The sequence below is a fragment of the Protomyctophum parallelum genome (assembly GCF_964188405.1).
Source record: "Protomyctophum parallelum genome assembly, chromosome: 17".
In the NCBI taxonomy this organism is placed as follows: domain Eukaryota; kingdom Metazoa; phylum Chordata; class Actinopteri; order Myctophiformes; family Myctophidae; genus Protomyctophum; species Protomyctophum parallelum.
The window spans coordinates 35,803,755-35,829,247 of NC_139719.1; the positions used below are offsets into that span (position 1 = coordinate 35,803,755).

The 25,493-nt window shown below is 41.6% G+C and overlaps 1 protein-coding gene across 1 annotated transcript; it reads left to right on the forward strand.

Moving 5' to 3' along the window:
• Positions 1-470: 470 nt before the first annotated feature.
• On the forward strand, positions 471-25,493 carry LOC310874953 (vesicular glutamate transporter 1-like; the record flags this gene model as incomplete). Its single annotated transcript, XM_083787910.1, has 13 exons — positions 471-532; positions 8,578-8,833; positions 10,626-10,744; positions 10,836-10,950; positions 11,281-11,368; positions 11,882-11,968; positions 16,798-16,940; positions 21,221-21,370; positions 21,882-22,014; positions 23,165-23,275; positions 24,261-24,388; positions 24,580-24,649; positions 25,195-25,493. 13 exons carry the CDS (start codon positions 471-473, stop codon positions 25,491-25,493), a joined length of 1,761 nt encoding a protein of 586 aa, XP_083644036.1.

A 25,493-nucleotide genomic window follows, 5' to 3' on the forward strand; every position in this document is an offset into this window, starting at 1 on the left:
CACCCAGGGGCGCTAATCTGGTTTCAGCACCATGGACAGCGGTATAGTCACCGATAGCGTTTCAACATGCATCCATCCTTTCTAAAGTTGTTGGCGTACCGTTAACCTCGACGGATTTTCAACTTTGGAAGAAGTTTTAATACTTTTCCCATACTTTTCTCTGCTGCGATTCTAAAAAGGGTCTCGTAACTATGTTTCCATTAGCAGATAAAGAAGCTCAGGCCTGGTTTATATTCTGGTCGACTGCTCTTAATTCTGGACACATGCACTTTTACAGTCGAATTTGACATATATAGGTACGTGTGCTTTAAAACAGAGTCTAAATAATTTGGTTAAATATATATTTTTTAAAGTTGTACTTGTATATGTGTGAGTGAGAAATCCAAGTCGGAGAGAGCAGAGAAGCAGGCTGCGCGCTCGGGGGGGAGTGCGCAAGAACAGAGCGTCGGTCGGAGCCTGGAGCCGCAAGGATGGAAGTCCGGCCGGACAGGTTTAAGATTGTTGCAGCCAGGACTCTCGGAAAAATATATAGGTAGGTGGAAATGGATTACAACATGTATAGTATTAGCACTAGCAGAGGACAATGCTACACTGACTCACTCACTCACCCATCCATCCATAACATGCACAAAGTTTACTTTCGGTCAAGCTATTGGACAGCAGGGAATCAAAACAAAGATTGTTTTTGTACCAAGTAATTCTTAAAACGTAAATGTAACTGAGCACTGATGAAGATCAATGTGTCATGGACAGGGGTTTGGTGACCTGCATGATGTCTCTTATAAGAGTGCGATCAAAATGCAAGGCTATTTACTTAATAGCCAACTGTATTCTCACATGCACTTCTTCGTCAATTTGTCATCGAGGGCTAGTTAGAACCTATAGCTGTTATGTATTCATTATGGTGTCTTTATGTAGCCTACATCCGGTGCATGAAATAAACAATTTATAGGCCTATTTATAAACACATCTCAAATTTCTCAAATGGCAAGCAGCCCAAGTTCGTGTAGGGAATGGAATATGTTGTTGTAGCGGTAGCCTGGCCTTAAAAGCTTTGAACTGGTTTCACTCGTTGTGGGTAATGCTCACATGGGCCTGGGGTGGAGTGGGCCAGTGCCTGGCTAGTGGCATGTGGCATACTGTAAAAGCCTTGTCTATATCCAAGGTTTGAGGTGAGGTGACTAAACATGGGGCGCCTGGACTCCTTTAAACAAACATTAAAAGTCCATAGACTTGGCTGCCACATGAACTCACGTATATATAGTGCTCTAAACAAACATTACAAATCCATAGACTTGGCTGCCACTCTATAGGTTTGTTTAAAGTGATCAAAACAAACATTAAAAGAGTGCTGCCAATGATGTAATTACCGAAAGCCATGATGTTGGAGGGGCTAAACATACGAGCCAAATAAAGCCCAATGTTGTGTTCGCGCCATATATTAAAGCCATCGCCCTGAATTGTTGTAGCCTATAGGCTATAGCCTACTCCAGGTAGCTAAAAAGTTTTCAAAAACCTGTTATTTAGAGATATAATAGAAATTAGGAAATACAATGAGAATATATAGAGCCTACATGAAATATAAAATGTAAACTTGATATCCGAAATCTTTTTGATATTTAATTGATTGGGTAGGCCTATTATAGCCTATTGTAAGGCGAATTGTCTTTCTGTGACGTGCCTGACTGATTAGCTAAACATGCACGCATTTCTTTGCGGACTCCGTTTCTTTCTCTCAGGATTTGAAGTACCATCTGAACACAAATCCTCTCCCGAAATAGCCCTCTCTCCCTTGTCCAAGCTGTCGGCCCACGTAAATCCCTATAGGCCGCACACCCAAGGCTACGGTTCTCCCTTTCTCCCTCGTCCCTCCCTCTCTCTAACTCTAAGTAGCCCTGCTGTAGCCGGTAACACAGCTCGATACGTCCGCGGTTCGATCTCGTCATCATGTTCCATCCCCCTCAGGCTGAGGCATTTACTCTGAGGATTACACTCACTGTCTGTTCATACTAGCCAAGCTTTTATTTCCTCTTAGCACGTGCTCTGAGGTGCAGGCAATTGCACTGTATCAGAGCAGGCCTATCGTGCGTAATGCGCGTTGACTTGTGACGGTCTTTTGCACGCAACTTCTGAAGGCTTTCTATTCTATTCAGTTCTAGTCTGCAGCAGCAGCTATTGCATGTTGAAGGTTGACTCAGTTCTATAGCCTCTGTTATCTTCTATAACGTATAGTCTGTTACATCAAGGGCAGCTCATACATTTTAATAATGCTTGTTTGTAAATAATTAAACTTGGGTAAATTATGTTGTGATGAAAACACACTAAAACAATTTGCAATATCCCTGCTGATGCCTTGTAATGAATGTCCTTTAACCTCTCTGCCTTATGTTGTCACTGCTACCCTATAAGCAAATTTCACAACACTTCTGTTTCACAACACTTCTTATACACCATCATTTCTTCCGCAGCTAATCAATGGTTCAAACAACAACAAAAACAAATGGCTGACAGGCTGAGTATATGTCAGGGTTTCCAAGATGATTCCAAGGTCTTTGTTTTGAACTCTGAACTGCATTGACTGAATTGTTGTCCTCGATCCTCACACTTGTCCTTGAGTCGTGAATTAAGAGATTAAGTTTGAGAGAGTACCTGCATGGAGAGTTCTCTGTCTGTCTTGTCTGTCTCTCCAAGCAGAACTTTGGAGGCATGGACTTGGGTAATGTAGAACTATGTGTATAACTATTCTGAGATTCCTGTTCCTATATTGACTCAAACTATGTCTAGTCTGAGATTCCTGAGTCCTGTTCAAACTTACTCAAATGACTACTGTCAGCAAGCAGACCTGCTGCTGTGTTTGTGCGACAGTGTATGAAGGGGAAGGGTCAGGTAAACTGCTGAAGATTACAAGGGATATTCTGTAACTCAAGGTCAAACATAGTCAGCCGGACATCAATGAGCCATGCAGAGTAGATATGTTGAAACATATTTCTGCAATGGTTTGACAGATTGTCTTTGGAGTTTGGAAGTATTTTGCATATAAAAACTATGAATATATTATTAACGATTATTTGAAAGCAGGTCATTGCTTGATTGATTGATTGAAATTTGTATTTACAGTTTGTAGAACTGTTTGAGGAAAGCACAGTTCAATTCAAAGTCTGCTAAGAGGATTGAGATGCCCAGAAAAGCACTAAGACTTGTTTACATTGGGGTCCTTCATTTTCAATTCAGACCCAGATAAAAGAAAGCAGTGTTGTGAACTATACAGTATGTGACCCAAAGGCAGAAGGGGTGGATTGAGGAAGAAAGACAGCAAGAAAGATGAGCGATGGACAGGAGGAAAGAAGACACACAGAGAGAGAGAGATGCCCACAAAGACAAAAATAGCCAGAGACAGCCAGAGATATTAATAATTCAACACTGAGAATCATTGATACTTGATCAATGTCAAAGACAATTCAAACTGCATCTCAAATTAACTATTTCATTACAAGAGTGCGTACCAAGTTGTGCACATAATATTTTGGACCAAGATTGCACTTTGTGTTTAAACACCAACATTGTTTTTTTGCTGACTGCACTGTGCAGCTTTGGTGTCAAGAACACAGAGTCCTCCAGTCTTTTCGTCTCTGAGCTGTGAGTTGTGATCCCTGTCATTGTTTGAAGACTCCACCTTCTACAGTGCAAAGCAGTGTATATTGACCGCTTCTGTACTTGGGATGCTTTGGTGGTCAGATGGTGCACCCTGTTCAGTGTTTCAGCTACAGTATGGTATTTAAAGTCAACACTGGGTTAGACAATCTGTATAGCACGATTTTTCATTGGTACTGAGCTGATAATGATGCACTCTATTTACAGCATTCCCACATCAGAAATTGCAAGCCTCTATGTTTCAAAAACCTATTACAGTATCTATCGGGGCTAATCTGTCCCCTGTGCTTTTAGATATTATGCTAGCATTGAAAAGTGCAGTGCTGTGTCTCATAAATGAACCGCAACTTTTCCAAAGCCACTCAACTGTCATAACCTGAAAATGGAAATATCACTTCTGAAATCATTTTAAAACTGAAAAGCTCACACCACGTCGCAGTCATTAGCCAGGCATTTAATTCTAACTACGCCTCCTGTACTCCCCCAATCTGACCTTCTGTCAGTGTATACTGGCTGTCTCAAAGACAAATACAAAGTGAGTTGACTGCCTGCAAAAGGCGTTACAGATGTGTCAGTATATTGTAATTAATGAAGCAAGCTAGCTGTCTTCTTCCCTGTCCTGACTTCTGGGAAGTCAGTCTGTATCTGTGAATTCTTATAACTACAGTATACTTTCACACTGTTCTGGATGACTGGCCCAGGGTGGATTTATATCTCATGCCTCCTGGCCTCCCAGACTGGAGATAGCTCATAATAATAATAATAATAATAATAATAGTCTTTTTTTATTTTGTTTTTATGTTGCGCAACATAGTAAGTAAGTATAGGTCGGAGTGGCTTATTGTTGGTATCATCCTAACGTAGGTGTCTACAGTATATATCCCCATTTCAATGTTCTAAACCAGTGTTTTTAGCACTTTTTCATGTCAAGGACCCTCAAATTAATATGCATTTGGCTGCGGACCCCCATCTAAACATATGTTGTGCCAGGCACCCCATACGAGATCTTTTGTTTTTTTGTTTTTACAAATCTCTTTATTGCTTTTTGCACAGATAACAAAAAAAAGTAATAAATGCAAAGAGGTCTGTCTTTTGTCGAAACAAAACAAAAACAACCAAAACAAAAACGGATCAATATAGGGTTAAAATGGTTAAACTCTTTGATGCTATATTAACTAACTTTGCTCCTTGGAACCCCTGGGCATCTCACCCTGACTGTGAGAACCACTGCGCTATCCACCCCTGGGAGATAGATAGCATATAGTGCAAAATCTACAGTCAGCTCCCAGTGCTTTTCGTATGGTACTATAGTTATTATATGCAGAACCTTGTGGCCAAAGGTGATTGATCAACCTGGCATTGAACGCAGTTGAGTATAAAAGCTCAGTGACAGACACAGTGACAAGTTGTGACTTAATAGTACTAGATAGATCCTCGACCGGCCTTTGGCCGGTCTCACTCATAGAGGTCTCACTCTAGTGCCACGGGAAAAAAAGGTGTAACACAGAAACCTGTGGCCTGTAGAATGATGTTACCATAGGTGCGTGTTGCTGTTTGATAACATTGCGTGGGCCTAATGGCCAAAAGAGGTGGCTGAAATGTGCCTGAATAATGCATTTTGTATTAACTGTACAATATGTGAAGACATTGAGGGCGGGATAATAAGCCTAGATCATAGACAGGGAAGTGATGAAGTCTGTGGCACATTTGGAGGTAGGTGGAGTGCTGGTCAGCCCATGATGAGCTGACACAGAAACATTGCTCTGATTCTGGTAGTGGGATGGGATAATTGTACGTAAAGTGCTACTGCTAACCATAGGCCTATTATATCTATCTATAAATGCACATAATCTGTGCTTCTTCTTCTTTCGTGTGTCATCAGATCAGATGTCCAGCTCAGTAGCGTGCAGCCACGCCCTCGTCTCAGGTCCCACATCAAATAGGCTGGCCTCCGAGGGTTTATACAGGGGACAGGTGGTGATTATGTGGTCAGCGGTCTGCTCCAGCTCGCACGCTGCTCTGTCCGTCAGGCCCCACTTTGTCATGGATGTTTTGAAACATCCGACCCCAGTTCGCATGGCGGTTCAGCAGGGTCCATTGCCGGCGTGGCAGTTCCTCTCAATGCCGCCTCCCGGGTTCTGGATGTAACGGTGGATGCGTGTTGGCCCGGCTGACTCCCACTCCTGCTTCCAGGCTGCTACCAGCCATGCCTCTGTAGACAGGTCCTCAGGGATGGACCTGAGCAGCTCTTGTGCCACCTTGTTGTACGGATGCCGGGACTTGAGTCTATTTAGAGGCCGTTCTGTTGTGGTGGTGTTGTGCAGGATATGCCAGTCGTGTATTCGTCGGAGGCCAGCCAGGGCAATTCCTGCTAGTACTGCATGCAGATGGACCATGGGGTGGGCCAGTTATGGTCTCTCTGCATGTCTGTCTGACAGTGTCTCAAGAATTGTCTGAGCAATCGACTTCAAACTTGGAAAAACAAAACCAACTGTTACTTTTTTGTGAAAGTGTAGGGGTTAGCAAACGAAAATAAAAGCCTGGGTAGGTTAGCAGCGATAGGGACTATAAGTGTGTGTGTGTGTGTGTGTGTGTGTGTGTGTGTGTGTGTGTGTGTAAAATTGCCAATTGCCATAAATTGGGGACAAAAGGGGAGGGAAAAGGAAATCAGTGATATGGTCAGAGTAGTTTTCATAAGTTGTGACATGGTCGATGGGTTTTGCTATGAGCAATATACTTGTGCCATGGCTATGGCTTGGGCAATATACAAAACCTCTGCATCTGTCTGTCTGTCTGTCTGTCTGTCTGTCTGTCTGTCTGTCTGTGTCGGTTTTATGCTCATACAGTATATGGAGATCCCAAATTGACTGCATTAAGAAAAAACAGGAAATGTAGAGTCAGCGAGGCAGAAGATGTATGGCACACATTAGTGGACCTCGTTGAACATACAGTAGCATCTCTGTTAGCTGGGTGAAAGGTAGAGCAGCGATACCGGCTAGCGGCTGCAAGAATACAGTTGTAAATAATAGAGACGACCCCGGAATTCCATTCCCAGCTACTTGCATTGAGTTGCTTACCCAACGTGTGAGGCATTTTCACTAGCCTCACGTTGCGATACTAATATACCACTGCGCTGCACTGCGTGAGCCTCGGGAATATGCATATGCAATAGGGAGGGATGAAGTCTGGCTACATTTTCACCACTTCTTCCGGGTTGGAAAAGTGATTGGCTACGTCATTGTGTGTGCGTGCGCCATGGTGCGCGTGCGTCACGTACGCACCCGTAGTGTCGTCATTGGCCCAATGCCGCTCGAGCTGCAGTACCTACTTTCGGCTACCATGTCCATTTCGCTTCAATGTTTCCTCTCAGTGGCCGGGCCTTGGCTGCAAGCCTGCAACCTTTTGTTGACCAGGGCTCACTTGCCAATCTCAAAAGCATCTGACCGCACTTAACCCATCTGACCACTTGAATGGCTATCATGTCCAATTGTCCGTATTAAATGGTCAGATGGGTGGGTCGCATGTGTCCAGAGCATGTTTATTAATTATCAATCAATTGATAATCGATTGATTGATTTATTGATTGATTGATTGATTTATTGATTGATTGATCGATCAATGGAACTAACATAGCCTAGTATACTTTAAATTCCTATCAGGAGTTTTTTAATGGTTTTATAGAAACCATATGGTCCATTATCTTTTTATGTTATATTATCTATAAAATCATAGTGTTTTATTATTAATTATTTGGGGGCCCACATGCAAGTTGGGAATCACTCAGGTAGAGGTGAGATGAGAAGATGCTAATGAGGAACTTTTCTTGTGAGTGAATCCGTCTGGCAAATTGCCATATTGCATTTGGACCATAGACTGTATGGTCTGTATGGTCTGTATGGACAGAGACCAGAGGGAGCAGAGAGAGCAGAAGAAGACATGAGCCTACGCCCTACTCTATTCTCACTGCACTGCTGGAAGTCAGCCCACCCAGGTCATTCATGTCAAAGACAAACCAACAAACAATCTAAATGATATTGTAGCTGTCACAGTTTATTTAAAGGTTTTTAATGTGTCTCTTTTCGTGCGGCATACTTTATTGACGTCGCTCCTGTAGTGAGTCTAGTGACAATTTTTATAATTTCATTATAGGCATATTGAATGGACAGATATGACGTTATTTATCGCAACCTGGAACATTAATTGAGTTCACCTGTTTGTGTTTGAGCTACATGTAATCAATGGCTCTGGCATGTAATTAGACTAGGCAGCAGAGCCAGGTGGTTTCAAACCGCCTCCTTTGTTTACGTCACTAACGTCAGCGGAGTCTCTGAAAAAGGTCTTCTCTTGGACACATGTCACCAAGCTGATTTTGAGGAAGCAATCTGATTGGTTGAAGAAACAGCTTCTAGCCACAACGGCTAATCAAAACAAACAAACAATCCAGCCGTGCTTTTCTCTCAGAACGCAGCAGACTCGGTGGCTAGGCTAGCTACTAGTTAAAGTTTATTGGGACATTTGCACCCTCTCGTGTAATATTATACAGTATGACATTTCACTCATCTTTAGCGATTAGGTTAATTGTCTTTACTGACACATGCAGGTGACTTTAGATAATGTGATGGCTTTGGAATGATGGCACAATCTGAGGGCATGGCTACACGGACACAGAAAAAAACACATTCTACTACACAAGTCTGGAGAACATTTTAACTGTTGCAATAAAATCAAGGGGGATTTATTTGTTACTTATGTGGTACAAGCAGTTAATGTTCCACAGAGACTGTGCTAATATTTAGTTAAATAAAGTCAGAAATGTTTTATTTTAATAAAAATAAAATCGTAATAACAGGCTACTGGATGTATAAAAGAAAAGTTAAAATACAGATAGAACAGCAGGTTTCTTTTTCAAATCCGTATTGTCTGCAGTGCGCTTGAGAAGAAACAGGAGAATGGAGGAGAGACCCTTGAGCTGTCAGCGGAGGGCCGCCCGGAGGTGCTGCAGGAGAAGGAGATGCCCGTGGTGGACTGCACCTGCTTCGGCCTGCCACGCCGATACATCATCGCCATCCTCTCTGGCATTGGCTTCTGCATTTCCTTTGGCATCCGCTGTAACCTGGGTGTGGCCGTTGTCAGCATGGTCAACAGCCACACCGTCTTCAGAGACAATAAGCATGTCATAGTGGTGAGTGGCCCTATGACCCGTTTCGGTAACCCTAACCCCCCGGGACCACTTTGTCAGCGGGGGGTATGGGGGATAGACGCTGAGGATGAGATGAGGATGTGAAGTGACTAGTGAGAACATAATGTTAATATGCAAAGCATAACAAAGGAGCCTGCCAGGTAGGTAAACGGCACCACCGCTTGCTTTGTTCTTCTAGGTGCTGAGCACGCCGTCAACGCACATTGTCGTGCATGTGGGGGCGTGCGTGCAGCTTCGGAACTACTGGGGCAGCACCCGGGCGCCCTACCACCAGCTCACCGCTGAGCAGGATACAGCACAAACATGAAATGTTAAAATGTCAACATGTTTCGACTTACACTAGAGGTCTTTATCAGGGCAGGATTGATGAAGACCTGGGTAGGGCGAAACATGTTGGCATTTTAACTAATCTCCTCTGTTACACTTTTGAGTTCACAGATAATTTGTGACATGGTCCAAGGGTTTTGCTACGAATGACATGCTTGGCCAATATACAATATTTAAATAGAGGGTATGCACGTGACATCATCATCAAACCCGAAAATACTGCAGGAACACCTACTGAGTGGCAAAACACTACTTTCTGGCCTTGACAGCCCATACATCCAAACAGAAAAGTCCTATTTGATTGCATTGTTTAACGACATTAAACAATGTTAAACTCACTTTGCCACTCGATTTGCCATTCACTTTATGCATGCACATACCCTCTATTCCCACCGAGATATTGCTCTATGCATGCATTATTATTAAGACTATATGTAAAGATTTTCACTGATGTACTAACCTACCATGGTGTATTAGTTGGGATGGGAGTGTTTGTCAGCTTTCATTCCAGCTTCAAGGGTGATGTATTCAAGATTTTATCTTGAATCCTGTACATTTTTACCCCCTTTTTCTACCCAATTTAGCCGTTATGCCAATTAATTCCTCCCCACACACATTTCTGTGTCACTGTTGTTGTATCCTCTGCCAGTGAGGAGCCCCCAACGGGAGGATGTAGGGCCTTCTTCCTACTCCTCCCACCCCAATACTCCTTGTTGACAGGTGCCGCCCCACTGCCCCAACCTGTAGGATTATGTGCTTCCCTCACTGAACACGGTTGTTTGCATAGAAGCCCCACAAATCCAGATGCACCACAGTGGATTCGAACCCACAACCTCCGTGGTGGTGGGCAGGGACTTTACCACTGCCTCACCTGAGCACCATCATTAAGTGTGCTAACCTGAATCCTATCATATCACACAGAGACTTTGAAAGTGAGCTCTGCACACAGAACGCATTGGTACGTTTTATGTCGGATTTTGACACATTCTTAAAATAGAAACATATGATTCAGGTTAAAAATCCGCGTTCTTTTGCACTTGCACTTGGTCTTGCGGCCATATTGTTTGATTGAATGTTGCCTGAAGACTGAGAGCACTCGGAGCACAATGAATTTCATTGTATTTATTGTATTGTGTATCTATACATATGACAAATAAACCTGAACCCGGACCGCAACATCGCCCTTTGCAGTCAGTGCTTCTCTAAAGGTTCAGTGTAAAAAATGTTAAATACAGAATCACAAAATGAACACAGAACATTACAGCATTTGTGTTTGGTATCTTTGGAGTATAGCCATCTATCATACTGTAGCAACACAGTAAATACTGACAAGTATATACATTATGAGACATTGACTTTGTACAGGACATTTTCATTATGGCTGTTATATGTCATTCTATTTAATTCCTCCCTGGTAATTATTCATTTTCTTCCTGTGTCTCATTAGCCAGCTCAGTTTGACTGGAGTCCAGAGACAGTGGGAATGATCCATGGCTCCTTTTTCTGGGGATACATAGTCACTCAAATTCCAGGAGGATTCATCTGTCAAAAGTTTGCAGCAAACAGGTATAACCTTTTTAACATTGAAAGCTCGCCTGGGATAATAACATAATGTTATATCTAATACTTGTCTTTCATTCTTTTTCCTCCTGCGCAGAGTCTTTGGATTCGCTGTAGTGGCCACGTCTTGCCTGAATATGTTGATTCCCACTGCTGCGCGGATGCACTTTGGCTGTGTTATCCTTGTCAGGATATGTCAAGGACTTGTGGAGGTGCTTGGCTTTTGCTTGCGCTGACAAAATTGTACACATATAGCATCAGCTGACAGCTACTGTAGCTGCTTTCTCTGTCTTTATCTTGCCATATGCCATACTTCAATTGTTACCATACACTCTGCCTGCTAACATTGGTCATGTTAATACAATGAAGACAGAGAGACTTTAAGGTTATTTAAAGTCTAAAATGATACTGTAATAGTCAGAGAACTGCTGTTTTCACAGTAAGAGAAAACCAGTAACATTAGCTGTTTATCTTTCAGAAGTACATAATTTCATAATTAATATCACTGATATCACTTCCTGAAATGATGCCTCATCCGACAGGGTGTCTCATATCCTGCCTGCCATGGTATCTGGGCCAAATGGGCGCCGCCTCTGGAAAGAAGTCGTCTGGCCACAACAGCCTTTTGTGGTGAGTTTATGTTGTCATTGCATGTTTCTCTCTCACCTTGTATGTCCATATTTCGATCAACAAAGCTTGTAGATTGGCTATTTTAACTATTTCTGAAAAAATTTGTTCCATTTCCAGAAAAGTAAAATGTTTAGACATATGAGGTTTCCACCCCAGAAAGCGACAATATAATATGAAGACATTTAATGATGTGTCAGAGAAAATAATACCTGGGCACTTGAGGAGAGAGTACCCAATTAAAATATACCAGAGCACTCTGCTGGTCTGTACGTGTTTATTGTTTTGTAGGGGTGATTCAATGTCACCCCTGTCGAGTGCTCCAGTATATTGTATTCTATTGTCTTTGGGTAGTTCCTCCTGAAGTGCACAGGTATTATTTTCTCTGAATGCAAGTTGTCGCAGTTGAGCACCGACCACCCACTCTATACCTTCTACTGACTGAAGTGCCCCGGGCTTCTTTTTACATTTAATGATGCTACTATATGATGTGTGTCTGTCTACTGTATATCCTAGGCTCTTACGCTGGAGCAGTGATTGCTATGCCTCTCGCTGGTATACTGGTCCAGTACACGGGGTGGTCATCAGTCTTCTATGTCTATGGTCAGTGACCTAAGTCCCATTTAACTATTATGTGTTCCCGTTTGTGTATCTAATATAGTTAGACACTACCTGTTCTTTAACCTTTCTCCCGCCCATATCCTTACCCTGATGGTGGTGGGTGCACTCACATTCACAAAACGAGGAACTGAATTAACAAAAATGATGGAATGGAATTATATATAACGTGCTCACAAATTACACTAAAATGAGGGAACAAATTGTATATTGTTCACATAAAATAGCTTTTTGTGGGCTCAGTCTCGGCTCAAACTAGGCATATAATTCATATTTTACTGAATGTCCGCTCTCCGTAGAAACATAATGAACATTGAAAATGCGATCATAAATCTCTGTGAGTGAGTGTGTCACCAGTGTATCTCAAGAACCGCCTGACCAATCGACTTGAAACGTGCTTATCCCAGGGGACCCCAGGGAGTGATGCTGCAAGTGGAAAGTCAGTCGAATCAGCGGATCTCCAAAAAACATTTGCACATCCCCTTATATGGAGTACCCTGTTGTCATCAATATGATGTCATAGTGCCGATGTCATAGACTGACTGGCCTGGACTCCATATTTGGGCATGCCTCACCTTAATAATACCTGGGACTTATATAGCGCTTTTCTAATACCCAAAGACGCTTTACATGTGTGGTGACCGGGGGACGACGACACACACACATGAGAAAAGGACAACTTTATTAGAGAACAAGTAAAATAAGAGTAAAAACAAATAAGAACAGTACATGTAACAGGTTAAAAACACATCAGCTCGGGAATGCTATTCTGAATAGGTGGGTTTTCAGTGCGGTTTTGAAGGTGGGGAGTGATGGGGCATCCCGCATCTGTTTGGGGAGGGCATTCCAGAGGGTAGGGGCGGCCACGGAGAAGGCCCTGTCGCCCCAGGTTTTGAGTCTGATTTTCTTGGGGATCACCAGGAGGCCGGCATCGCTGGACCTGAGGGAGCGGGATGGTGCATGTGGATCGAGGAGGGCGGAGAGGTAGGGGGGAGCCAGGTTGTGTAGTGACTTGTAGGTGGTGAGGAGTAGTTTGAATTCAATTCTGTGTTTGATGGGGAGCCAGTGGAGGTCACGGAGGACTGGAGTGATGTGGTCTCTGGAGCGGGTGGAGGTGAGCAGGCGGGCGGCTAGGTTTTGGATGTACTGTAGTTTGTTGAGGGTTTTTGCAGTGGTGCCATAGAGGATGCTGTTGCAGTAGTCCAGTCGGGATGAGATGAAGGCGTGAATGAGAGTTTCGGCAGCTGAGGGTGTCGGGGAGGGGCGGAGACAGGCGATGTTTTTGAGGTGAAAGAATGCTGTTTTTGTGATGTGGTTTACGTGGGGGAGGAATGAGAGGGTAGGGTCGAAGATGACACCTAGGCCCTTTCTGAAACCAGTCCCTTGACTTGAAGTGCTCTCGGGAGGTTCCCTCGTCAAGAAGTGCCCCTCCAGCTGAATCAAGTTCCCTTGATTAGGGTGCTGGGTATAAAAAACTGTTAAATACACTCGCCCTCCTTGTGCAGAAACAGGAAACAGACACCATTCGTTGCCATGGTTACCATCATGCAATTGTGTTACCTGTTATTTTGTTTGTACAGTTATATTGCATTGCATCGTGTATGTTTGTGTGACATGTGGATTTCATTAATATGGAAAAAGGAAATACAGCGTGACTGTCAAATGTGACATGTCATATACATCCATGGTGTTTATAAATCATTGTGTTAAAAGTTGTTTTGTTTGTGTGGTTTCATTTATAGTTTTTCACGGTGAAGTAAATAAAGAGCCCTTGTGAACATCAGTTGGAGCGTTGTCTATTCTGCATCAGATGAAGATTGTTTAGGAGGAGTTTATTTATCATTTATTTGTGGTGGTACTTCCATTTGTAGCTCGCGGTTTCCATGCGGACAGAGAGCAGGGCTGCACAAGGCAATCGAGTCTAGATCGGCACAGACTCGCTCTTGAGGGCTTTATAAGCCACTTCCACTCAAGGCTGCTTGGTTTCGGACGACACTTAATATGGCGCAGCCTCGCGTGAACGCGCATATCGAGGGCAAGTGTGTAGGGTGAGTGGTGAGGAGCTGGTTTCAGAAAGGGGGCTAGGTTGCGGATGCGTGTGGAGGGTGTGACAAGGGAGCCGTCGATGGTGAGTGCGAAGTCCTGGGAGTCGGGCCGATGATGATTATTTCGGATTTGCTACAGTTGAGTTTTAAGAAGTTTTGTTGCATCCAGGTTTTTATGTCTGTGAGGCAGGTGGTGAGGGTGGAGTGTGTGGCTGCAGTGATGGATGAGGTGGAGAGGTATAACTGTGTGTCGCCAGCATAACAATGGAACTGAAGGCTGTGGTGGCGGAGGACCTTGAACTCCATTTGAGCGTGAATCTCCATATATTGGCATACAAGGTACAGATAGACAGGTACAATGGCTACCCTGACAACGGGTACAACGAGTATTGCATTATTTAGTAGGCTGTTAATTTAAGGGGCTGGTGCCCAACAGGCAAGAGATGATTATTCCACTAGACTAGAATTACAGTCCGATAATACACTGCATCATCACCACAACCAAACATTTATTTCCGGGTAGATGATGCCTGCAGCATCTCAATGGAGCAGCATTATTCATTAACCTTATTGCTGGAGGAACAGGACATTTATTATATATTGGTATTGACTATTAGAAATATATTATAAATATCCACAGGTTTAGAAACTAGACTAGACTTTATTTTATATTGTCAAAACATCCATAGACGTTATACCCGGAAATGCTTAGTTTGTTTAGAAACATTCAAACATTCTGATCTGGTCTATTAGCAGTCAGTGCTTCTCTAAAGGTTCAGTGTAAAAATACAGAATCACAAAATGACGACTGAGAACATTACATCTACAGCATTTGTGTTTGGTATCGTTGGAGTAGAGACATCTATCATAGCAAACCGGGTAAATACTGACTTTCAACCAGTGATGGAAGAAGTACTGTCTTGCATCTTTTACAACCATCAATAATGCAATATAGATATACTCTGTTACGAATAGAAGTGCTGTATTAAAAATTTACTTGAGTAAAGGTAAGAAAGTATTAGCTTGAAAATATACTTTTTTGTTCAAGTTAGATTTTTATGACAAAGACAAAACAAAACACAAACAGACAACTCAGCTCAGACATGCTGTGAAACAAAGGACACAGGTATACACACATACTGTACATACCTACATTGGGCGATAAACTAAGAAAAAAGTACAACATATATGGACACATTGTTTGGACACATTGTTCTAGATCAGGGGTTTTCAACTGATTTTGACCCAGGGGACCACCATCCTGACTAAGAGCAACCTGGGGAACACCACTATTGTGCGTGGCGGGTCCATCATAGACCCACCCCACACAATAGTGGTGGGGGGTTCATGCACTACAGGGAGCTGGAGAAAATAGCTATAATATCAAAATACGATAATATCTAATAAAATACAGTGATTTAGTTTGAATATGATGGAATATGATTATGGTAAGCTCACATTTCATATCTCACACACACGCCATACAGTAAGAACTCCTGTAAGTTATTAAAAGTAACTGGCCAGGGACCACCTGCAATACCTCCGCAGACCACCAGTGGTCCGCGGACCACCTGTTCGAAAACCCCTGGTCTAGATGGGTGAACAACTACCCGAGAAAAGTAAATACAAATAAAAAAATAATATGACAGTAATAGTATTAATACCCACAGCAGAAGGTAAAAAGTAAATTTAAATAAAGCAAATAAACTAGGGATGTGCCGATGAGACTTTTTGGCCGATATCGATATCCGATAATTAATTGCTGTTAGGGCCAATAACCGATGTGTTTGCTGATTAATCTTCCATCACTAAAATAACCCATTTAGGCCTGACGTCGAAATAAGAAAAATGTTCGCTCTGAAAGAATATATATTCAAAGATTTGTGCTGCATTTTCATGATTTTTCAAAAATAGCAGACCTACAAGTTCATAGCGCGCCACTCAAAACACCAAAAGGGGTTCCCGCCCAGAATGGGATAAACAAGGAATAATGATCCTATCCAACAAGCTTAGTGGTGTCGCTTCTGTCAAGGAACCCTATGGTCAAGGTGGCAGCTAATTGTTACACATTGGGTAACAAGGGCCAATACAATATAGAAGGCATCTGTTGTGGAATGAAAATATACTTAAAATACCAAAAATGTATAAAAAATATTTTGAAATTAGATGATTTACAAGCTCTGAGATCTACAGGCTCACAATGCGTCGCAGCTTGTAGATCTGCTATTTTCAAATGGCTGAAATATCTAGGGCTGAAGTGGTTAGTGTGTGTTGTAATAATCAAAATCTAGTAAAGTAACTAGTAACTATAGTTTTAAGTTTTAAGGAGTAAAAGTACAATCTTTTCCTCCGGGATGTAGTGGGGTAGAAGTGAAAGTGAGAAAGTATTCAAATGATTAAATACTGAAGAAAGTAAAAATCCGTCAACATTGTACTTACGTACAGTGCTTGAGTAAATGTACTTAGTTAGGTTCCACCACTGCTTTTAAAGGTATATTCAGTGATTTCACTCAAAAAACCTTAGGTTTCGTTTTTGGCTGTGGGACCCAGCCTTTCGTCCAATCAGGATAGAGAGTCAAAAACGAAACCTAAGGTTTTTTGACCCCCAGGGGTTAACTGGGGACAGGGAGGAACTCCTTATATGGCCAGCACACTCTATAGTAGGGAGGATTATCACAACAAAACAAAAAAATAAGTAATATTTGAATTAAGTGAAATCACTGAATATACCTTTAACTATAACAAAACACTGCCCCCACCACCCTGCAGGCACCTTTGGTATCCTTTGGTACTGTTTCTGGATCTTGGTGTCCTACGAGAGCCCAGCAGCCCACCCCACCATCACAGAGGAGGAGAGGACATACATTGAGGAGGCCATTGGTGTGTCGACCCAGAACCAAACTCCAGTAACGGTCAGTATATAATATTTTATTCCGATATTTATGAAAGGGTTGGTGGTTCAGTGCCTTGGTCTAATGTTTTGTTAGGCTATAGCCTGCCAATGGAGGGTGCTTTATAATGGTTATACATGATATAAATATCTATGTCTGTCGATGGTGGTGTTTATATTAGAGGTGTGGTTGCTTCTGTTTTGTGCAATATGATTCAAGGATATTTTAGTATTATTTACATTTCCTTTACACTCATAATTAGGGTTAGCAAGTGATTATCTTTGCAAGGGTTTTTCGGTGAGTGTAGGCCTACTGTGGATTGACAAATTACTGCAACTAAAAAGGTTTTGTGCATGTTTCACACGTTGATTTTTACTGTTTTGTTGTGATGATGTGGTCAAAATGTAATTTGCCATTATCATGTAGTTACACACAACAAAGGTCATGACAGCAATGGTAAAAACCTAAATGATATATAATCTTAATCATATTCAGCTATTCGGTTTTCGGCCAACTGTTTCCTACCGTATATTCGGTTTCGGCCAAGAATGTCCCATTCAGTGCATCTATATTTCTATTCTGCCACCTATTCTATTAGTAATAATATTCATTCACCTGGGGGCATCAGTGGCTGCTTGGGAACAGTACAGTATATCCCCAACCATGCTCCATCTGGGTTAGTGCAGAAGTATCCTTGCCTTTTGTAAAGCACTTTGGGCAAAGAACCATTTACTGTACCATTTATTTTACAATTTATTTGTATGCACTTCTATCTTCTATGCACTTCTCTTATCTTCATGCCTTTTATCTAAGGATGCAGGAAAGTTTGTGATTATTGTATTTGTGAATAGAAACATGTAGCAACACATCATTTATGCATTCAATCCTCACATTCTTTCTAATGGTCTGGTTTTTAAAATGGATGTTGCCTGCCTGCCTGCAAGTGTACTGCCCATGATATAATAGCAGTGGTGGAAAGTAACTAAGTGCATTTACTCAAGTACTGTACTTAAACCATTCAGAACGGGAACCCCTTTCAGTGTTTTAAGGATTATGTTATACTTTACCTATTGAAAAATAACAGATCTAAGAGCTTGTAGATCTGTTATTTTTTTTAAATCGTGAAAATGTGTCGCAAATCTTTAAATATATTCTTTCAGAATGAACATTTTTAACTCAAATCTTTGCTTCTGGGAGGGTCCCTGGAAAAACATATTTTCAGAAGGGGGTCCGCGGCCTTGACATGAAAAAGGCAGAGCACCGCTGACATAGAAACATAAGTTTTCCAGGAAACTTTAGGATTTAGAAGACATTTGTTTAGAATCGGCCTCAGGTGTAAATGAGTTTCATGCGTTAAAGTAATTAAGATTAAATGCTAGCAATAGTGGAAGCAATGTAGAGAAAATAAAATAAACATTTTTTTTTTTTTTATATATATATATATATATATATATATATATATATATATATACACATACACATAGCCTACATGTATCCATACACACATATACATACAAACATGCACATGCACACATTCATACATATGCACACACATATGCATACCCGTGCACACATATACATACAGTACATACATGCACATGCACACATTCATACATATGCACAGTAGCGGGGGAATATTGGAATTAGTTCCTACTTAGATTGTGGTTAATGAATTGATGTATGTGAGGAATGGGTCCCAGGTTCTGTAGAACCTCTAACCGTGTATTTGATTTTTGGAGAAAGGATGACAAATCTTTTAGCCATAATGACGCATCAGGAGGATTAGGGCTCTTCCAGTGGAGCAGTATACGACGCCTGGGTATAAGGGAGGAGAAAGCAACCGCATCGGCCTGGAATCTATTAAATCTGCCTCCTACAGGGGACACACCAAAGATAGCTATAAAAGGACAGGGTGATACAGAGAATCCTAGAACCAAACTGAGTCTATCAAAGAAGGATTTCCAAAAAGAGGCGAGCTTTGAACAGGAATAAAAAGTGTGTGTGTGTGTGTGTGTGTGTGTGTGTGTGTGTGTGTGTGTGTGTGTGTGTGTGTGTGTGTGTGTGTGTGTGTGTGTGTGTGTGTGTGTGTGTGTGTGTGTGTGTGTGTGTGTGTGTGTGTGTGTGTGTGTGTGTGTGTGTGTGTGTGTGTGTGTGTGTGTGTGTGGTTTGCAGGCGATTGAAGGCACCTGTTACATGAGTCATTTGTTTCTGGGAATAGTCTGCTAAGCTTAGCTTTAGTGTAATGGATCCTATGAACCACTTTCAATTGAATAAGGCACCATCCATCCATCTTCAACCGTTTATCCATAGTCGAGTGACAGGTGCAACAGCTCCACCAGAGAAATCCAGACTTCTCTCCAGAGCAACATTAGTAACTTCCTCCTGTGTTCCAAGGCCAGTGTGGCGATGTAATCCTTCCATCTCATTCTTGGTCTGCCCCGGGGTCTCCTCCCAGTGGGACGATCCTAGGGAGACGCTCGAGAGGCATCCTAACCAGATGCCCGAACCACCTAAGCTGGCTCCTTTCCAGGTGAAGAAGCAGCGACTCTACTCCGAGTCTCTCTCATGTGACTTTACTTCTCACCCTGTCTTTAAGGGAGATGCCAGCCACCCATTGGAGAAAACCTATTTCGGCCGCTTGTATTCACGACCCTATTCTTTCGGTCACACTTCATGACCATAGGTGAGAGTAGTAACGAAGATTGCTTGGTAGACAGAGAACTTTGCCTTCTGGCTCAGCTCTCTTTTCGTCACAACAGTGCGGTACAGCGACTGCAACAGCGCCCCTGCCGCTCCAGCTGATCTCCTTCTCCGTCCTCCCCTCACTCGTGAACAAGACCCGAGATACATTTATGATTCTGATGCACACACAATGTAATATTGCTTAAGTATATTTTAATGCAAATGCAAATTCGAATGTACTTTTACTCAAGTTCCTTTTTAAACTGGACTTTTTCTTTCTGCGTTGTGGTATTGTTAGTTTTTACTTTAGTACAAAATGTGAGTACTTCTTCCACCACTGTATAATAGTCTGTCATACAATAATACTGATCACTGGTATTGATCTGTGTTCTCCATCTGTACTAAAAAAACAATCAATTTATATTCATCTCTTCATACGTCACCCTTCATTACCACAATGGTCTCTCTTCTGCTGCTGATCTCCTGAGACTGGTTTCATGAATTCGGTATTAAAGGACCATATCGCCATCATGTCGGTGTTTATTCAGAGCTTCAGCCTTATACATAAACATAGACCACTTTCCCATTAATGGCTTTCTTTTTTTATTAGATTCTGCATTTGTTTACATTTTGTCCAAAGTCATTAAAACATTACTGAACGTACCTGACCTGAATAACATCAGTGAATGGTTAGTGTGTTTAAATTTCATTCGTAAACCAGTATCTTTTTTTTTTCCTCCAAAAAAACCCAGTTTTAACATGCATTAAAATGCAATGATTACTTATTGGATTACCTAGAAAGAAAGTCTCTGCAAATAATTCCATACTGAAATGAATGGTATTTGATGGCTTTCTAGAAAATCAAACAAACCACGGTATGCTTTGGTAAAATGGTCAGCAGCAGTAATGTAAAGTATACCGTGAGTTGTACAGTAGTCAAGCTAAATATTCCAGACCTCAAGTATGGTCGTAAACAAAGTATAAGCATAAGCTTTAAATCGGAATCAACTTCACATCAAGATTAAATGTTTAAAGAATTTGGTGAATTAGTTTTTGTGCAAGCTCCATCATTTTTTGCTGTTTTTCAGGAAGAGAAAAGAAGACGATAGGATGGGACAGGGAGAGCAAAGAGTTAAAATGAAACAATAAATACAAACATGTCAATGATAGGCAAAAATCTAATATATTTACACATCTACATCTATATACATATGTATTTGTTTTGTCAAATTAAATTGATTGGAGAAGCATGAGTACTCGTGCATTGAAGGAGCTCAGTTCGGAGCACTCCCCAGGTTGGCAGGGGTAGAAATGTAAGGTTAACAGTAGATATCTCCAGGTTTTTTCAAATAATATGCAACATACAAATAACATAAAAACACCAATGAACCAAAAACAACAACACTGACCTGTGAAGCAAAGCAGCCATTTGTCATAGGAAGATGAAACATCAGGGAAAAACCTGTGTAGTCTGGTCTTTGAATAACCAAGTCTATGAATTGCATTATTGAATAACATTATTGACTTATACGTCTCCGGTGAGCACCTGGTTGTCTCTTTTTCTCTGAAATATATATATTTGAGAGGCCATCTTATACATGTGTGTTCTTTTCCTGTAGAAATTCAACACACCATGGAGAGCGTTCTTCACATCTATGCCAGTGTACGCCATCATCGTGGCCAACTTCTGCAGAAGCTGGACCTTCTATTTGCTGCTCATCAGCCAACCTGCTTACTTTGAGGAGGTGTTTAAATTTGAGATCAGCAAGGTAAGAATGGGCAATGCGCAAAGTGGGTGTCGGGCGATATGGTGTGTGAACTAAGTACTGTAATCCCACAAGAATCCATACACACTGCAGTTTCACTCTAAACAAGAGTACGTCAAACTTGATATTTGGCACACAAGGAGTTTCACAGAATAAAGTATAATTTGAAACATAGCCTACATAACCTTTCACAATCCCATTTACATAATACATCACACAGAAACCATAACACGAGAGTGAACATGCAAATGTGCACGTGCAGTAAGGCTGTGTGCTTGCATGTGGGTTATTAGAAAAATATATGGATATTGGCCTTGGTGAGAATAAAGGATTTTGGGCTTTAGCTAGGGCTCAAATACAGACAACTACAGTACCAGGGGAGGGTGAGAGGATCATTTTTAACCTTCATTGGTAGCATTTGTCTGTGAAAACTTGTTGCATATGATGCACAGAAGTATATGTGTCTTTAATCTGTATAACCTAACTTCCATCCCATCCACCACTGTCCCAATAGGTGGGAATGGTTTCTGCCCTCCCTCACCTGGTCATGACCATCATTGTGCCCATTGGGGGGCAGTTAGCTGACTACCTACGAGCCAACCAGATAATGACTACCACCAACGTCAGGAAGCTCATGAACTGTGGAGGTACAATAAGAGAGGAACAGAAGGGTGGAAGAGTACTGTAGATAGGAGTTTACATGTCCTGGGATGTTTTGCTTATTGTTGTTTATTGAGTGGCACTTGGTACTGCTGGCTCCCAGCAAGAAGGTCCTATGTTTGAATACCACTGGGATTGGGGTGTTTGTGTGGAGTTTCCATGTTATCCTGTGTTCACTCCCACCAAAAGACACATGCCAGAGAATAGTAGCTGCTCACCACTCGTAAAAGTTAGGATGGGTGAAATGCAGGGAACAATTGCAGGTATGTGTAAATGTACTTCACTAGAAAATGCATTAAATTAAACTACTTGACAGTCAGTCAAACTACAAAGCCATTCCACTACACTGTCTCTATCAGAACTGGATCATAAGGATTATGTTAAACTTAAGTGCTCAGTAATTCATATTCCAAGGTAGGGATTCTCAAACCATTCTGACAAATAATACTGTCAGCCAAGTTTCCTCTCTGGGTCGATTCCAGCTTGAGTAATTTATTTCTCCCTTTCTATGCTCATCTTCCTTCTTCACTACTACATAATGTATCAGTAATTGCCCCCAAAGAATAATACAGACTTCTCAATCCAATCAGTTGAGCAGAAGGACAGAAGTCAGCTGAGGTGAGAAAATGATAGCTGCATCATAAAGGCAAATTGTTAGTCGCAATGGTCAGACGAGGACTATTTCTGAACTACAGAGAAATCAATAGAGAAACGAGGGACATGGGGGAGTATGCATGTCGCACTGTGGTGAAGCTGCATCATGACGGAGACTGTGCTGGGCTAATGTTAGCCCCCATTGCTAACACAGCTTTTTAGAATGTGGAAGATAGACTTTTCCTTCCTACCAATATTCGATTATAACAATGTCCTCCTGTTGATGCATTTTTCAACACAGAAAACCTGTATTGTAACGGTACACCTTTAGCCCATTTATGTTCATCATCCTTTTTCTATTATTGTTACCAAGTGGTATCGGTATTTAATGATGTTGAAACATAAGCAAATGATATACACATACTGTACTGTATCTTGTTCCATACATAATACATCACATTCTACCTGAAATACTTTTCCAACAGCAGTTTTACAAACTGGTATATGTGTTCAGTTTCTTCCATCATTTGTTCTTTGCAACAGGCTTTGGAATGGAGGCAACATTACTGCTGGTAGTGGGTTTCTCTCATACAAAAGCCGTTGCAATTACATTCTTGGTCCTGGCAGTTGGCTTTTCTGGGTTTGCAATTTCAGGTGAGATACTATGAATATAGTACTTTTCTATACCTCCAACTTCTTCTGGCTGCAGTTACTTCGCTTTATTCTTTTATGTGGATAGGACAGCTCATATTAATGAGCAATATACATAAATACATAATGTAATGCAAATATGCTAATTTCCATAGACAGTCCCCCCAAACATAATAACATAAAGCACTACAAGAAAGTTACACAGCATTCAGTATGTTTAGCTCTCTCACAGATCAAAAGGATTTTCATCAACACCCATAACGCTCTAATTCAAACTCTGTCAGCCTTGATCTCAACTGAGGTGCTTGCCTTGATCCCTCTATTGAGAATTGCTTCATTGATAAAGCATGTGTAATATAATAAGATAGATCTGTGTAGTTGCCCTGAAGTTTACAAAATAAATAAGAAAAATAATAAATAAATAAAGAAGATACCTTATTGACTTTGACATAGATTTTATGATATAGTTTTTTTGTGCATGTGGTTCTGGAAAACAACATAATATTGCATTATGTTAGTAACCTCACAATATGTCACATAATAATACACAATCCGCTGCACCCAAAAACTGTCAAACACACCCAGCCAACTCGGATGTATCATTGCTTCAATATCAATTCGCTTAGCATAAACGATAAACAGGCAAACTTGCAACAATACTGTATTTTCTTATAAATTGTCCAAATCCATACAATTTCACCATAAAATGTAAACAATACGTACCTCAAACAAACTCACTTATGTAACGCACAAACACAGAGAATATGTATATGTTCACAGTTGGAAACTGAGAGAGAGTGCCAACTAAATGAAACAATACTATATTGGTTAAGTGTAAACCATTGTTTTTTTTACAGAATGTTGTAATTGGGCTAAACCAGCTTCAGCTTGAGACTTCAATAGTGTATAAACATGATAATACACAATCATAGTGCAGACTTCCTGTGTTTGTGATTGTGCTCATGTCATTCACATGCTTCTCCACAAGGGTTCAATGTCAACCATCTGGATATTGCACCCCGCTATGCCAGTATCCTCATGGGCATCTCCAATGGTGTGGGCACTCTGTCTGGTATGGTTTGCCCTCTTATAGTTGGTGCCATGACAAAAAACAAGGTGAGAACTGTTTCTGTATATACTGTGTTATAATTCAGTGGTTTTTAAGTTTCTGCTTTGGTGCTGAAGATCATGTTGTGGTGAAATTTGATCTTTATACTTTATCTTTATTCTCCTCTCATCTCACCACCTAATCACTATTCACTACTATCTCTTATCCTTTCCTTCTCTCTGTCTCTTCTCTCTCTTAGACACGGGAAGAGTGGCAGGGTGTCTTTCTCATAGCCTCACTCGTTCACTATGGAGGGGTTATATTCTATGGTGTGTATTCCTCTGCTTCCCATTTTCTGCTTTCCTTTAATTCTCATCTGCATCATTCTTACTCATCTCATTCTTATTCTTACTGCAAATGTGTACAGTATATACTCGTATACTGTAATCGTTGGTTAATTACGTCATGGCAGTAGTAACATCTGACATGGGTGTGATTAATGGGTGAGAGTCATTAATGGCTGTGAAAGACTTTGGATTTTCCTTTTTACACAATTATAATGTTTTCATTCTAGTCTCCAGGTTTTCTACAGAATATGTATGACATTGCACATTACGTGTCCAACTAGTACTAGTGGTTCTTAAATGTTTTATTTGCAAGGGCCCCCTTAACTCTGAGAGTGTTCAAATGGAACCATGCAGGACCTGTTATGGTCATTCAGGCCTAGCTCTAGCTCTTGTGTTTCTGGTAATATTATTAATAATATATTATCATTTTGTATGTCCGTGGCAAAAAAGATGTTGACAAAAATGTCCACCACAAGCCAGCATGGCGATCATGACCCCTGCTGTGAAAGCTCCTCTGTGTGCTGTAGGAATCTTTGCGTCCGGAGAGAAGCAATGGTGGGCCGAGCCGGAGCAGCTGAGTGACGAGAAGTGTGGCATCCTGGACGAGGACGAGCTGGGCAACGAGACGGAGGAACTGTACCGGACGACAGGCGGGGGCGGCGGCTATGGCGCCATGAACCAAGATCCCAACGGAGGAGTCGCCGATGGTGGCGGCGAGGGAGGTGGAGGGTGGGTCTCGGACTGGGACAAAACTGAGGAGTATGTTCAACCAGCCGGGACCAATAACTACCTCTACGGAGGCGATGACTCCCGGGAGTTGAGATAG